This window comes from Notamacropus eugenii, chromosome 5, assembly GCF_028372415.1.
Source record: "Notamacropus eugenii isolate mMacEug1 chromosome 5, mMacEug1.pri_v2, whole genome shotgun sequence".
Lineage (NCBI taxonomy): Eukaryota > Metazoa > Chordata > Mammalia > Diprotodontia > Macropodidae > Notamacropus > Notamacropus eugenii.
In genome coordinates, this window is record NC_092876.1 from 172,419,707 (window position 1) to 172,432,841 (window position 13,135).

At 43.6% G+C, this 13,135-nt stretch overlaps 1 protein-coding gene and 1 pseudogene across 4 annotated transcripts in view; one reads left to right on the forward strand and one right to left on the reverse strand.

The window, feature by feature from the left end:
- PKNOX2 (PBX/knotted 1 homeobox 2) overlaps positions 1-12,321 on the forward strand; it is a 341,067-nt gene extending 328,746 nt beyond the window's left edge. For all 4 annotated transcript variants that reach the window (XM_072611458.1, XM_072611459.1, XM_072611460.1 and 1 more), the window contains 3 exons: positions 7,683-7,759; positions 8,813-8,991; positions 10,021-12,321. In XM_072611458.1, coding sequence (XP_072467559.1) covers positions 7,683-7,759; positions 8,813-8,991; positions 10,021-10,250 — 486 coding nt within the window. In that variant the 3' untranslated portion in view covers positions 10,251-12,321. The remainder of the gene's footprint in view (positions 1-7,682; positions 7,760-8,812; positions 8,992-10,020) is intronic.
- Positions 2,556-3,485, reverse strand: LOC140503200 (DNA-directed RNA polymerases I, II, and III subunit RPABC3-like; annotated as a pseudogene).
- Positions 12,322-13,135: the final 814 nt, after the last annotated feature.

The window sequence follows — 13,135 nt, forward strand, 5'->3', positions numbered from 1 at the left end:
TCTTTACAATGTTGTTCTAATTGTATACGATTATATATGCATATAATATATATTATAATTATATATACACACACACACATTTATATTTGTATTCAATGTTTTTATAATTGTATAAATTGCTCTCCTGGCTCTACTTGCTTTATTTTGCATTGGTTCATAACAGCCTTCCTAAGTTTCCCTAATACTATCCCTTTTTGTCATTTCTTTTAACCCAGTAATATTCCATTATTCTCATATACCTCAGTTTGTTCAGCTGTTCCCCGATTGGTTGGCACCCCCTTAGTTTTAAGTTCTTTGTAATAACAAGAGCCGATAAAAATATTTTTGTACGTAGGGGTGCCTTTTCTCCCTCTTTGGAGTATATCATTGGATACTGCACAGTTTTGTGACTTTTGGGGCATAGTTCCAAATTGGTTTCCAGAATGGCTGTACCAATTCAAAGCTCCACCAACTATACATTAATGTGTTCATTTTCCTGTAAATCCCGCAACAATAGCCATTCTACATTTTTGTCATCTCTGCCAATTACATGGGTGTGAAGTGGAACTTTAGAGTTGTTTTAATTTGCATTTCTCTAATTATTAATGATTTGAAGGAATTTTTATATAACTTTTGCTAGCTTGGATTTTGTCTTTTGAGAACTGCCTATTGATATCCTTTGTCCATTTATCTATTCAAGAATAGCCCAATGATTTTCAAGTTTAGTATGTGTCACAGGGATTTAGAGCTTCAAGAAACTTTAAATATCATTTCCAATCCCTACATTTTTCAGATTCAAAATAATGAGACCCAGAGAGGTTACATGACTTCTGTAATGTCAAACAGATAATAGGTAGAAAAGTTGAGATTTGAACCCAGGTTCCCCAGACTCCAGATTCATCACTCTTTTCACCATATCAATTGTGCTCCACCATAATCTTACCTCAGACAGACCGCATCTGGAGTATTGAATTCTAAAAGTCCATAAGCTGGGTCCAGAGAAGGATGTTGTTGGGGATGTTGGACTATGTTCAAATGATCTTTCAGACCCCTTCCAACTCTGATTCGATGATTCTGTGGCTTGAGTGGATTAATATCTCTGTAAGGTGGAGAAGTCACCTCCTGTACTTCAGTTTAAAGATTTTTATGACGAGTGTTAAGAAAACTGCTCTCTGACCTTGAAGGAGGAAAAGAATAATGTAGATCAAAAAAGTCATTCTTTTTATAGTGCAGTAATCTCTATAGGATATAGTATAATATCTTGTGGCATTCCAATAGAAACAGAGGCCACTAAACCATACATAAGGATCCCTGCAAGGGATCAAGGCACATGTTGCCTTGGAAAACTGCGTATTAATATTATCCATGCTTTATTGCATTTTTATTTATTTTGTTAAATGCTTTCCAATTACATTTTAATCTGGTTCAGATTGTACTAGGGAGTGTCGTGGGCCACATTCAGGACACTTTTGCTTATTGGACTCTCACATATTAACCCATGTTGAGTGCTGAGGGAAGAAGACATGATTTTCTTTTCTTTAATTTGGAAGTAGGACCGAGAGCTCCCTATCATGTTAGCCAGGTCTTCTAGTTTCTTATGAAAGAATTTTTTTAATTTCTTCCAAGGGAAAACTAAAGCTTTAAACCATGAAGAATAGACTCTGAGCCTACCAGCATAGGAAAACTTCTCCAGGGAGATTTAGGAAAATCCTTTCCCCTTTTTCCTCCTCCCCTAAATACCATCCTATGATGCATAGAGTTTCCAGGGGTTCAGACCCCTCATTACTCCTACTCCACTTCAGAAAAGTACAAAAAGCACAAAGTGCCATTTCCTCTGGAAAGTTTTCCCCTTGAAAGGCAAAGGAAAAATGGAAGAGACAAAGACAAATTTAATCTTGTTTCATCCTGAGTAAGAGATGGCTTGGAAGTTCAAGATGAAAGAAGGGGAAATGGGGGTGGGGAGGAGCTAGAGGTAGGGAGGTAGAAGTGTGAAATAAGGATATTATAATGAAGTAATTGCCTTCTTAAGTGAAGACAAAGGGACTGAAGGTGCAGCAAGATGACTTTAGGTTAGATACTAAAAAGGAATTTCCTGATGATAGTCATTCACACACACACACACACACACACACACACACACACACACACACACACACACACACACACACACAGATTTTAAAGGAAAATAATGAACCTGTCTTCAAACTTAATTTTTTTCCTACCAAAACCAGCAACATTTAATTTAAAAATTATACAAAGCACCTTCAAACTTATCTTGAGCTCTTCCAATCCCGTTCCAAATTAGGGTGCATAGCCAGTTTTTCACTTTGTTCAAACCAACCAAAGAAGATACCAAGTCCTTAAGATGAGTAAGAATCACTTCTGCCAAGGAGTGGCACCTTCCTTACAAGTTGAACAGTGTGCTAAGTAGAGCAAGTACTATTCAGACTTGAGTAAGGCTTATTTGATAGGGATGACTTCAACAGAACAAACCAGAAAGGAATTTGAAATAGAAGTTAGGATTGCATACTCTACATGTAGATAGTTAAAATTTGCTATCTATTAAGACTAACTGTCTATGAGCTTCTGAAGGCCAACTTCTTCATCAGTTAGTAAACTCTAGAGTCCACTTCAAAACCATGCAGTTTGTTAGCATTGCCTTGGAGTTGCATAGGCAGGCCTCCTATGAGACAGAGAGCCATGGTGCTGCTCAACTGGAGGTTTCTTTACTCTTTATACTTTGCCAATCATCACATACTCATATTGGTCAGCCCTGGGTAGCTGATCATCTGTGAGACTGTACTTCCCATCTTTGTATAAGACATTAGCTATCACCAACCAAAACTTGTCACCAAAGCCCACAGGGTACACCTGGATATTAACTTCTAAGATGAGGTCCACTTGAAGAATTCACTATTTCAGGAAACAGGGACATTCAGTCAAACTTGTTGCCATCAGGGTAAATGTTTGTCACATTGAAGACTAAGCAAGATGTTGGTCGTGAGGGGCCTGGAGGTGCACATGATGGAGCAGACTACCTTTTAACATTTCGGGCCACTGCCGGAGTCAGGGCTCCTCACCAGACTTTTAAGAATAAAATACACAGATGTCTAGGAAAGATAAGGGACCAAACATCTTGCAGAGTCAGGAAAGCAGAGCTGAATTTCCAGAATTAAATAACTCCTTAAATCATTGCAGTTTGAGATGTCTGTATTTCTCTAATTTAATCCATTCCTCTATTCTAAGCTGAAAAGATTCTTTCCATCCTGAAAGCTTCACTCTGTGTCTTAACTCCACTAGCATCAAAGCAAGGGAAACAAAGAAAGTTCTTCCAACAAGTGAAGTATTTGAATTTTCCTCCCTTCCTTGATCCTAAAAGCTTCTCATCCCAGTTCTAGGACTGTCGAAGAGCCGGGAGCTATTTTGACTTTACCTCCAGAATCAATCCAGAGTGCTTTGGATGTCTTACAACACCAGTAATGTCTGCCCAGCTTCTCTATCAACATTTTTCCACTTCTTATATGCTACTCGCATAGTACTGGAAAGGTGAAAGGAGGGGGCCTACTAGGTTCTGGGAATGGTATCTGTGCTCTTCTTTGAAGGCTTCTAGGTATTTAGTCATATAACGCTTTGCAAGGCAAGTCACTCAGGTGACATTCATCTCAGTTGCAAGAAATCTGTGCACCTTAAAACCAGAGTTTATGTAGCTTTAGTAGCTAAAGACCCAGTTAGTTCAAAGCAAAGTCACTTAATGAAATGGCATAGGAAAAAAAGTGGCAACAAAAAATTCCTACCATAAACCTGGGCTGTACTCTCCCACAAATATACATGACAGTGAGAAGGGTGGACACAGAGGAGCACACATTTAGGTCACACATGTGCAGTGGGAACTCACCTCTTAATTCTTTCTGGTTCACTTATCATTGGTGTCATCATATTACTGGGATAGACGTTGCTACTATACTCATAGTCTCTGCTGGATAGGCCTACTCCCTGCTTATTCCATAGCTTCTGCTAAGTGCTTGTGCAGCCTCTGCTGAAAAGCTTCCAGGGCAGTTAGCATTCCACTCTGGGGCAGTTCTAGTGCTTAGGAAGCTTTTATGAACATCAAAGTCTAAATTTGCTTCTTTACATCTTCCACTCATCACTCCTAGTTCTGCTATTTGGGGGGCCAAGTTAAATCCCTCCTCCACAACAGCCTTTCAAAAACCTGAACACAGCTAGTCTGGATTCCTTCACATGTCATGAGATCAAACCTGCTTTCCTTCCTTTGGACACTCCCCAATTTACCTTCTTAAGCCAAGGTATCCTAAGCTGAGCACTATACTCCAGATGGGGTTTAATAGAGCAGAGTATTGTAGGATTATCACCTCCCTGTTCCTGGAAGCTCTGACCCTCCTAACGCAGCCCAAGATGACATTAGTTCTTTCAGCTGCCATGCATGTCCCACTGCTGGTTCCTCTTGAGCTTGCAGTCCATTTAAACCCCCAAATGCTCATCTGAACAAGTGCCATCTATCTATCCATGTCACTCCTGTCTCATATTGGTGGAACTGATTTTTTTGATCCCTTGATGTAAGACTTCATATTTATCCTTACTGAATTTCATCTTAATAGATTTAGTGCAATGCTCTCCAGGCTCCAGTGTATTAACTGTTCCTCCCAACTTTCTTACTTGAAGACTTTGATGGGCTCACCACCTATGCCTTCATCTATATCATTGACAAAAATGTTAGTATACAGTTCCCTGGTGTACTCCACTAGAGCTCTCCTGCCATGGTGACATTGAACCCATAACAATACTCTCTGGAATCTGTTCATCCAACCAGTGGTCAATCTAACTGTGTCCACATCTGGTCCAAATCTCTATCTTCTCCCCAAGAAAACTCTGAGATTTTATCAAAAGTTTTACTTAAATTGTGTAAACCATTTTCATAGCATTTCCCTAAGATGTGATTCTGTAATATATATGTGTTTGTATATAAATATTATCTGTGCATATATATCAATATCAATAGGTCAAGAATCTCCTTTTTTCATTGTGTAAATTGATTCCATTCACTGTCAGTGCATAATTTAGGAGATAAGTCTTTGGTGGCTGAGGTACAGACTTGCCTGTGGTCAAAGGCTGGGTTGGAACCCTGGTATTCCTGACTGCAAATCCAGCCCTCATGACTTAACACTGTTTCTCATATATGCGTGTTGGCACACACATATCTGCCTGAAGATACCAAGCATTGTTCATCTAAGGGAGGTTGGCCAATGGTTTTCTTTAAAAGTAGAAGAGATTTTTATCTTTGAGTTCCCAAACACACAGGGAATTCCTACCTTTGACTTTCCTCATTCTTGCAATATACCCTCCCTTCCTTATGTGACTCCTACCCAGCCTTCAAGGCCCACTTTCTGTGTAAAAACACCAGTGGTTTCATTGTTCTATGATAGCTCCCTCCTCTGAACTCCAAGCACACTGTTTATAACCAACTGGGCACTTTGTCTACACTGCTTTGTGTTGCCATTTTAATATGTGTATACTCTCACCAACTAGGTTGTAAGTTCTTGGAGTGCCCAGGCCATGTCCATATCCCCAGTCATTCATTCAGCAAACACCAACTGAATGCTTGCTATGTAGAGAGCATCATTCCAAAGACCTAGCATGGTACCTTGCAGAGGGAGGCACTCAGTAAATGTTTGGTGATGTGATGATTCAGCGAGGATGAGGGAGATACCTTACAGATCCACAGCAGTCACAGAACACAGCTTTCCCTGCTTGAGTAGTTAGTTCTGTCTCATTGTTTCTTGTAGTTGTATGCTGATTAGACTTCCCTGAAATGGGTTCTCTGGGGGCGTGGGCTCCATAGAGCATTTCTCACTGGTGTGGGGACTGCAGCATTCAGTGTGTGTATCATGTTGGCTCTAGCACAACATGACCCAATTCATAGAAAATAAGTTCCATGCCTGGGACTCAGTACTTGGGCTCAGCAGCTGTCTCTGTCTCCCCTGCTCCCCAGGAAAGCCAGAAGCTTCTCCTCTGGGGCCCTAGAGTCGCTCCTTCCCAATTAGAAAGAAATTGACTCCTGTGACATCACTGTGATTTCTTCCTTGTTAGAGCCTTAATATTGTATGAATCATAAGTGTCATCTCAGTCTGTGAGGCTGTTGGGGTCAGAGCCGTGAATTAAACAACACAAAATTCTGATTGCTCCCATCAGGTAGAAGCTGAGGGCAAGTGAACATGTGTCATTGTCTTGCCTCTGGTGAAGAGAGCAGTAACAGAGCTGCTGAGCTCATATTCTCTCCTCAGAGCTCTCCAAACAGGTACTAGCCTGACATCAGTCTAGTACTGGACAGTGGAGGGGGGCTGGAATAATCTATGTATTCTACCTCATAGATTTCCTGAGGAAGATTCCCTAGGATCCCTGGGCTATCCAGAGATGATACATAGCTACAACCCAGAAATGGTCTATACAAATTTTACACATCCCTCAAGGTCCTGCTAAATCTTACCTTGGTTCATCAAATACTTTTTAAGCACCTACTATGTGCTAGACACTGTACTGTGTTTAGCATATAAATAGCTTATATTCTATTCATGGAAAACAAAGCATAAACAGCTAAGGAAATAGTAATTTCTGGTAGGAGGCCAGTAGCAACTGGGGGTATTAGAGTAGACCTTGTGTAAGAGAAGGTAGACCTTGGGATTCTACTAAGTGGAGGTGAGGGGGTAGTGCATTCCAGGCAGGAAGGGAGGGAGGGACAAGGAAGGAAGGATTTTATTAATCACTTAGTATATGCAAAGGTTATGCTGAGCACCAAAGATATGAATAGAAAAAGTAAGGCTTTTCTTGCTCTCAAGGAGCTCATTTTAATAAGAGAGAAAACCCATCAAAAGGTTCAGCTGCAAGTCAGAAAAGTTTGATGGTCCTTAGAGTACAGTGGCAAAGTAGATGGTGACACATCTTCTTTCATGTCTTTTCCACTGATTGAAATCATATCAGTTTCTGACATCAGTTGAGCCATTTGACAATGCCAAGGAATGTGATGGCAAAAACTTTCTTTTCTGAGTCCTCAGAAAGTGTGACAACAGCATGTACAGGAGCAAGTACCCGGCTGCATGGTGATCATGCCTTACAAAGGCACAGAGAACATCCCTCTGACTACTCCAGCCCATAGCAGCCTCTATCTCCTCTGGCTTCCTGCTGCCAGCACCTCATGTTAAGGGACAGAGGCTTTTTATTCTTCTCCATGTATATGTAAGATTTGTTTCCCAACAAACAAGGTTTATAAACTCCTCACGAACAGGGACCTCATCTTGAGCTTCTCTTGTCTCACATCTATTGAACTGTTTCTTATATTGACCTAGGTCCCAGTACCCTATTCTTTCTTTCACACAGAGACTTGCCCCTAAACCATTGAGGTCACCAGGAGAAAGGTTTGTGGGAGATCGCCAGAATCCCACCAATGGTAGCATGGGTACCTAGTAAACAACAGCATAGGATCTTATGCGAAAGGGCACGTACCCAAACAGCTGATACTCCCTCCAGTCTTTAGACTCTACCCTACTTTGGAAGTAAAGTCCCTAGGTCATTGGCTCCTGGGCACATGTGGCACCAGTCACCCTTCCTGACAGCCACTGTTTGCTTGCTCCCACTATCATTCTCAACTTCAACCTGTGCTGACTTCCTCCATCTGGAACATCTCATTTCAGCATCCCTATCCCACAGAGGACGAGAAGAGGCAGATTGCAGCCCAGACCAACCTCACCCTCTTGCAAGTCAATAACTGGTGAGTTGATGTCCTCTACCAAGGAACCTCTTGCCCAGACAGCAGAACAGCACAACTAGAGAGGCACTAGCTAGGGTCTTCCCTCACAGCAATCAGAAATATGCTGACTCCTCCTCAACTCCAGTGCCAACCTTAATCCAACCCAGCCCAGTCCCTCCCCTTCTGTCCTCAGCCCCTGCATTATTGCCATCCTAATCCTCTCGATCCAGCCCTGAAATACAAAATAGCCATAAATCATTCCAGCCTCCAAAGCATATATCTGTAGCTCCTGAGCGCCCCTTGCTGGGCAAATGTAACAGAAAATAAATTGTCTGGGTTCTGCCTAAGGAAATTCAGCTCTATTACCCTTCAGCACCAGAAACAGACAAGAGTTATAGAATTCTTGGTCCAGAGAGATCCTGAGACCATATAGTCAATCCACCTGCTCCTAAGCAATACTGGATTTAAATAAAGATACAGCACCCTCCAGGAAACACAGGAAAGTGAGGAGGAAAGAAAGCAATTTCTCTGTGGACCTGATAGTACCCAAGAACTCTAAAGCCCCCAGCTATGCTGACCTTCCTTATCTCCTGGGCTAGGCCTAACCACAGAAAACGGAGCCCTGGAGTCATGGTCCTTGGAATCCCACACCTATGGACAGAAGCCAGTTAAGGGGACCTGTGGACAACATTGTCTGCTGCCCTATGTTCCCTGGGGCCAAAGTCTGTTTCAGTCTCCATCATGCCTGGGCATTCCCAGATTCCTGATTCCAAACAGGACCAAAATGTAAGCAAAGATCAGGTGGCATCCTGGGCTCTTTAAGAGACCTTGTTGTCATTCCCACTTCTCTCTCATCATCAAATACCAAACTTCTGTGGGCCTGAGTCTCTTCTTGGACTCAAATAATACTCTACTTTTACCTTCCCTTCCCCTCTGGCCTTCTAATGGAGCTGGTAGCCAAGTTCCTACTCCCCATACCTTAAGTTGTGCTTACACATATGTACATATTGTTTGTATATAAACACATACATACACACATGCCAAATGACTGTGTTTTAACCTCTCCCTGGGCAGGTTCATCAATGCCCGAAGGCGTATCTTGCAACCCATGCTTGATGCCAGCAACCCAGACCCTGCCCCCAAAGCCAAGAAGATCAAGTCTCAACACCGGCCCACCCAAAGATTCTGGCCCAACTCAATTGCTGCCGGTGTGCTGCAGCAGCAGGGGGGGCCTCCGGGGACAAATCCTGATGGTAAGGAGTTGGGGAATGCCCTAGTTAAGCGGGGGGTAAGAGGTTGGATGCTACAGACTATTGTAATTATCTACCTGGTGAGAATTTTGGTATGGGGACCCCAAAATAGAGTCTGTATAGTGAAAAGCACAAGGGGTACAAAGTTAGAAAATCTGGGCTCTGCTGTCTCCTCATCCTATGTAGTTAGATAAGTCACTTCTGTGCTTCAGTTTCCTAATCTGTCAAAAGGGTCTGTTGGAAGGACCCATGGAGAGAATTCAGGTGTGTACAACATCACTACAAAAATAAAGGACACTTTGAGGATCAGAAATTCCTGAGCAGCCAAGCTGCTCTTTGGAGATTGTGGCTATCTACAAATGGTGTGACAGCTGGTTTATGAATGGGGGCCGAAAAGAGCATTGTTTTCCCAGTTATGCCTATCATTCCCTTCATACACACACACACACACACACACACACACACACACACACACACACACACACACACACAATTGCTCATTGCCTAGTATACAATGAATAATTTAATGAGCCAGAAATTTTATTGCTAACATGCAAACATGATTCTTGGCAGGAAACAGGAGGTTTGTTGCAATGTATGTATCATAAGGCATTCATGTGTGCCCCTATGTATGGTATATGATCCTCTTGAAACGGTACATATAAGCTAAAGGCAGTATAGTATAGTGTAAGATCACTTACTGGTCTGAAGCTTCCCTGACCTGGATTCCAGTGCTGGCTTTGACACTAAATGTGTGGCATTTAGTGTGCCCTGGGCAATTCATTCAATTTCTACAAACCTCGATTTTTTCACCTTAACGCTGGGCATAACAACACTGACCTTACCTACTTTACAGGCTTGTTGTGAGGAAGGCACCCTGTAAATCTTAAAGTGCTACAGAAGTATATTGCTGCTGGGCATTTGTACTTCTGTATAGGTATAGGTATATATGATGATAGAATGAAATGAACATTTTCAGGACTTTCACTACTGCTGTGGCTGACCTTTACCCTTGTCTCCAACCCACCACAGGCTCTATCAGTTTGGACAATCTACAGTCCCTGTCCTCAGACAACGCCACCATGGCCATGCAGCAGGCAATGATGGCGGCACATGAAGATTCATTGGATGGGACGGAGGAAGAGGATGAGGATGAAATGGAGGAGGAGGAGGAAGACGAGGAGCTGGAGGAGGAGACTGATGAGCTACAGACAACGAATGTCAGTGACCTGGGCTTGGAACACAGTGACTCCTTGGAGTAGCCATGGGGGCTAGTTGGCGCTGATTCCCCCACTGGGGCAAGGGCATGGGGAGGGAAAAACAGGTGGGCAGCTCCCTGCAGGAAGGATTGTCCTCACCTCCCAGAATCAGCAGCCTGAGGAATTGCAGAAATATTCCCCTGCCCCTGCCCAGCCAGCAAGCTTCAAAAAGACCCCAGCCCCCCTTCCCCAGAACTATAGAGGACTCCATTTGGAAAGTCAAGCAAGCCAAGGGAGTGGACCTAGATGGAGCCTTGGCAACTGGGGGGCACTTACAGACTCCTGGACTGAAGTGAAGGACTCATGTTTACAGGCCCTGGACCCAGGGACTGCTTTGGAGTTTTGTTTTTTTTCTGTTCTCTCCCTGTGCAGTTTATGGGATGGGCCATTCCCAGAAAGGAATTTGGTGGGGAGGGAGGGGGCTGGTAATGAAGAGACTGAAGGGTATTTGGACTCTATACCAAGGATATTTTGACTCCCCTGAGGTCATGAGAGACCGATGGCATTAGCCCAAGGGGATAGTTAGAATTGGGGGGAGGTGGGAGTAAATTGGAAATTACAAATCATTCAACTCAGAATTGGACAGGACAAATGAGAACTGGAATAGCTTCCCCCAGAGAGTCCCATCCCTGTGTGAGTACAAACTCTGACCCAGGACTCACCCACTGGGGACTCATCTAACCTACTGAAAACAGCTGCATTTGAGTAAAAGACAGGCTCAGATTGTGGAGGGAAAAATAACAGCCCTTTTGGCTTGGGTTAGCTCCAGGACAAAAGTTAGTGAGCAAAAACCCAGGCCAGGGTCCACAAGAAGATAAGACAGTAGGGTCCATGACCATTTCCAGCTGGGCACAGAAGATTCCAGATCCAACAGAAACATGGGGGTCTCACATAACCACCTGGTGCTTAGTTGGTCAATTTCTTAAGTGCTCCAACTCTTTGTGGACCTCTGTGGATGGGGTGGGCTTGACTGAGATTTTGTTCATACCCTCCACATCCTTGGCTAGCTCTCTGCAAGAAGAGACCCCCTCCATAGGCTGGCCCAACCTTATCAGGCTTGTCCCCCTTACTTAACACTCCACTAAAGCAGAAGGATCTGTTTGAAAGAGGAGCCAGAGGCCAGAGAAGATGCTGTCTGCCCCTCTTGTCTCCAGGCTTGTTGAGAGATGAGAGAAAAAGGAGCCACAGCCCTGCTCCCTCCACCTCCCCACTCCTACCAAAAACATACATACCCACCTGGAGATGCTGGGTCTCTCAGGAGGAGAACAAGCCCTGCTCACCTCCCCATTCTCTCCCCTGCTCCTCACACCCTCCCTCCCAGTCTCCAGGCCTGTGAGTGTGGCCCTCTTCTTCTCTTCCCCGTACCCCCATGGCTGTGAATGGCAGAACTGAACATAACGTGTGTTTTCCATGGGATTTAATTTAATGGACTTGCAATTACATTTGTAAATTGTGCATTAGGACATCTTCAGCAGCAGGATGTGGGTGACTGTGTTGTTGCTCAGCCTGAGGGGAACCTTGGGCCCTTAGCTTCCCCCACACATACACTTTCGGGGGGGCGGAATGGTAGGACGGTCAGTTACTTCCCTGAGACCGCTCTGAAATGAATGTATTTCTCCCCCAGAAGAGCTGATATTTAATGTTTTAATAGGGATTTTTGAAAAACAAATAACCTTATTTATAATCTGGGTGATCCAAACAATCTTTTTTTACTCCCTTTTGATGCCATAGGTAGAGAAAGTCTAGCTTTTTTGGAGTGAGACTTTTGCAATGTGCAGTGGGATAAAATGCATTTCTTTTTCTGATTCATATTCCTTGTTAAACATACATACATGCAGACATACCTACATACACATACCCTCCCACCAACATGACCGACACTCCCACCCTTCACACACACACACACACACACACACACACACACACACACACACACACACACACACACCACCCCCAACCCTATCCCTCCTTCCCACTCCCTGCCTAATGTTATGCAACCCTCTTCTGATGTATCCACCAAACAAGTACTGGACATGAAGGCGGAGTTTTCAGTAAATCTTAATACCTACCTTAACCTTGTTGGCCAGTTTTGTTTGTCTGATGTTCCCTGACTCCCCTCCCACCACTGTGGCCTATGAAATGAAGAAAAGTTGGCAGGCCTTAGTCTAAGGAGTGTAGAATATTGGGAGCTGGAGGTGGTTGGAGGGGTGTGAGGGAGGAGTTTTCAAAGAATGGATATTGTCATCCCTGTTGGCAAGAAAGACCAGTCATATCAGGAAACTATTGCCTGGTGTGTCTGTCATCCAACAGCATTTGTCACTATACAAAGCAATGGGGATACAAGGAGAGGCAAAAAACACCCGTTCTGAAGCCTAGGACTTTGTAGGTGTTTAATATCTGTATGTTGACTGTCAAGAGAAAAGCCAGAGCAATAGCACCTTCTCTATGCCCCACCCCCAGCAATGAAAGATTTTCCTAAGAATCCCTTCCCATCCTTCTTAGATGTGCTCCCCCCACCCCTGCTTCCTCAACAGTTGAAGGAGACTCAGGACTACCTGCCCCTCTTTTTCTCCCTGAAACTAGCTAGGTGACTTTATTTCCTTTCATGTAAATGAGGAGACTGAATTCTGTACCTCACTGACTGTGACCCTATCCGATCCCTTCTCACCTTTCTCCAGAGAAAGACCCCAAGACATGAGGATGAGGTGCTGAGTGGGTGATTAGTACAAAGGGGCCATTTCCTATAAGTTGTGTGGTAAAGTGGAAAGAGAGTTTTGGTTCCCCAAGTAGTTGTGTGTGACTTTACCTCCCTGAGACTCAATTTCCTCACTGTAAAATGAGAATAATAATACTTCCCCTACCTACCTCACAGGGTTGTTGTGAAGACA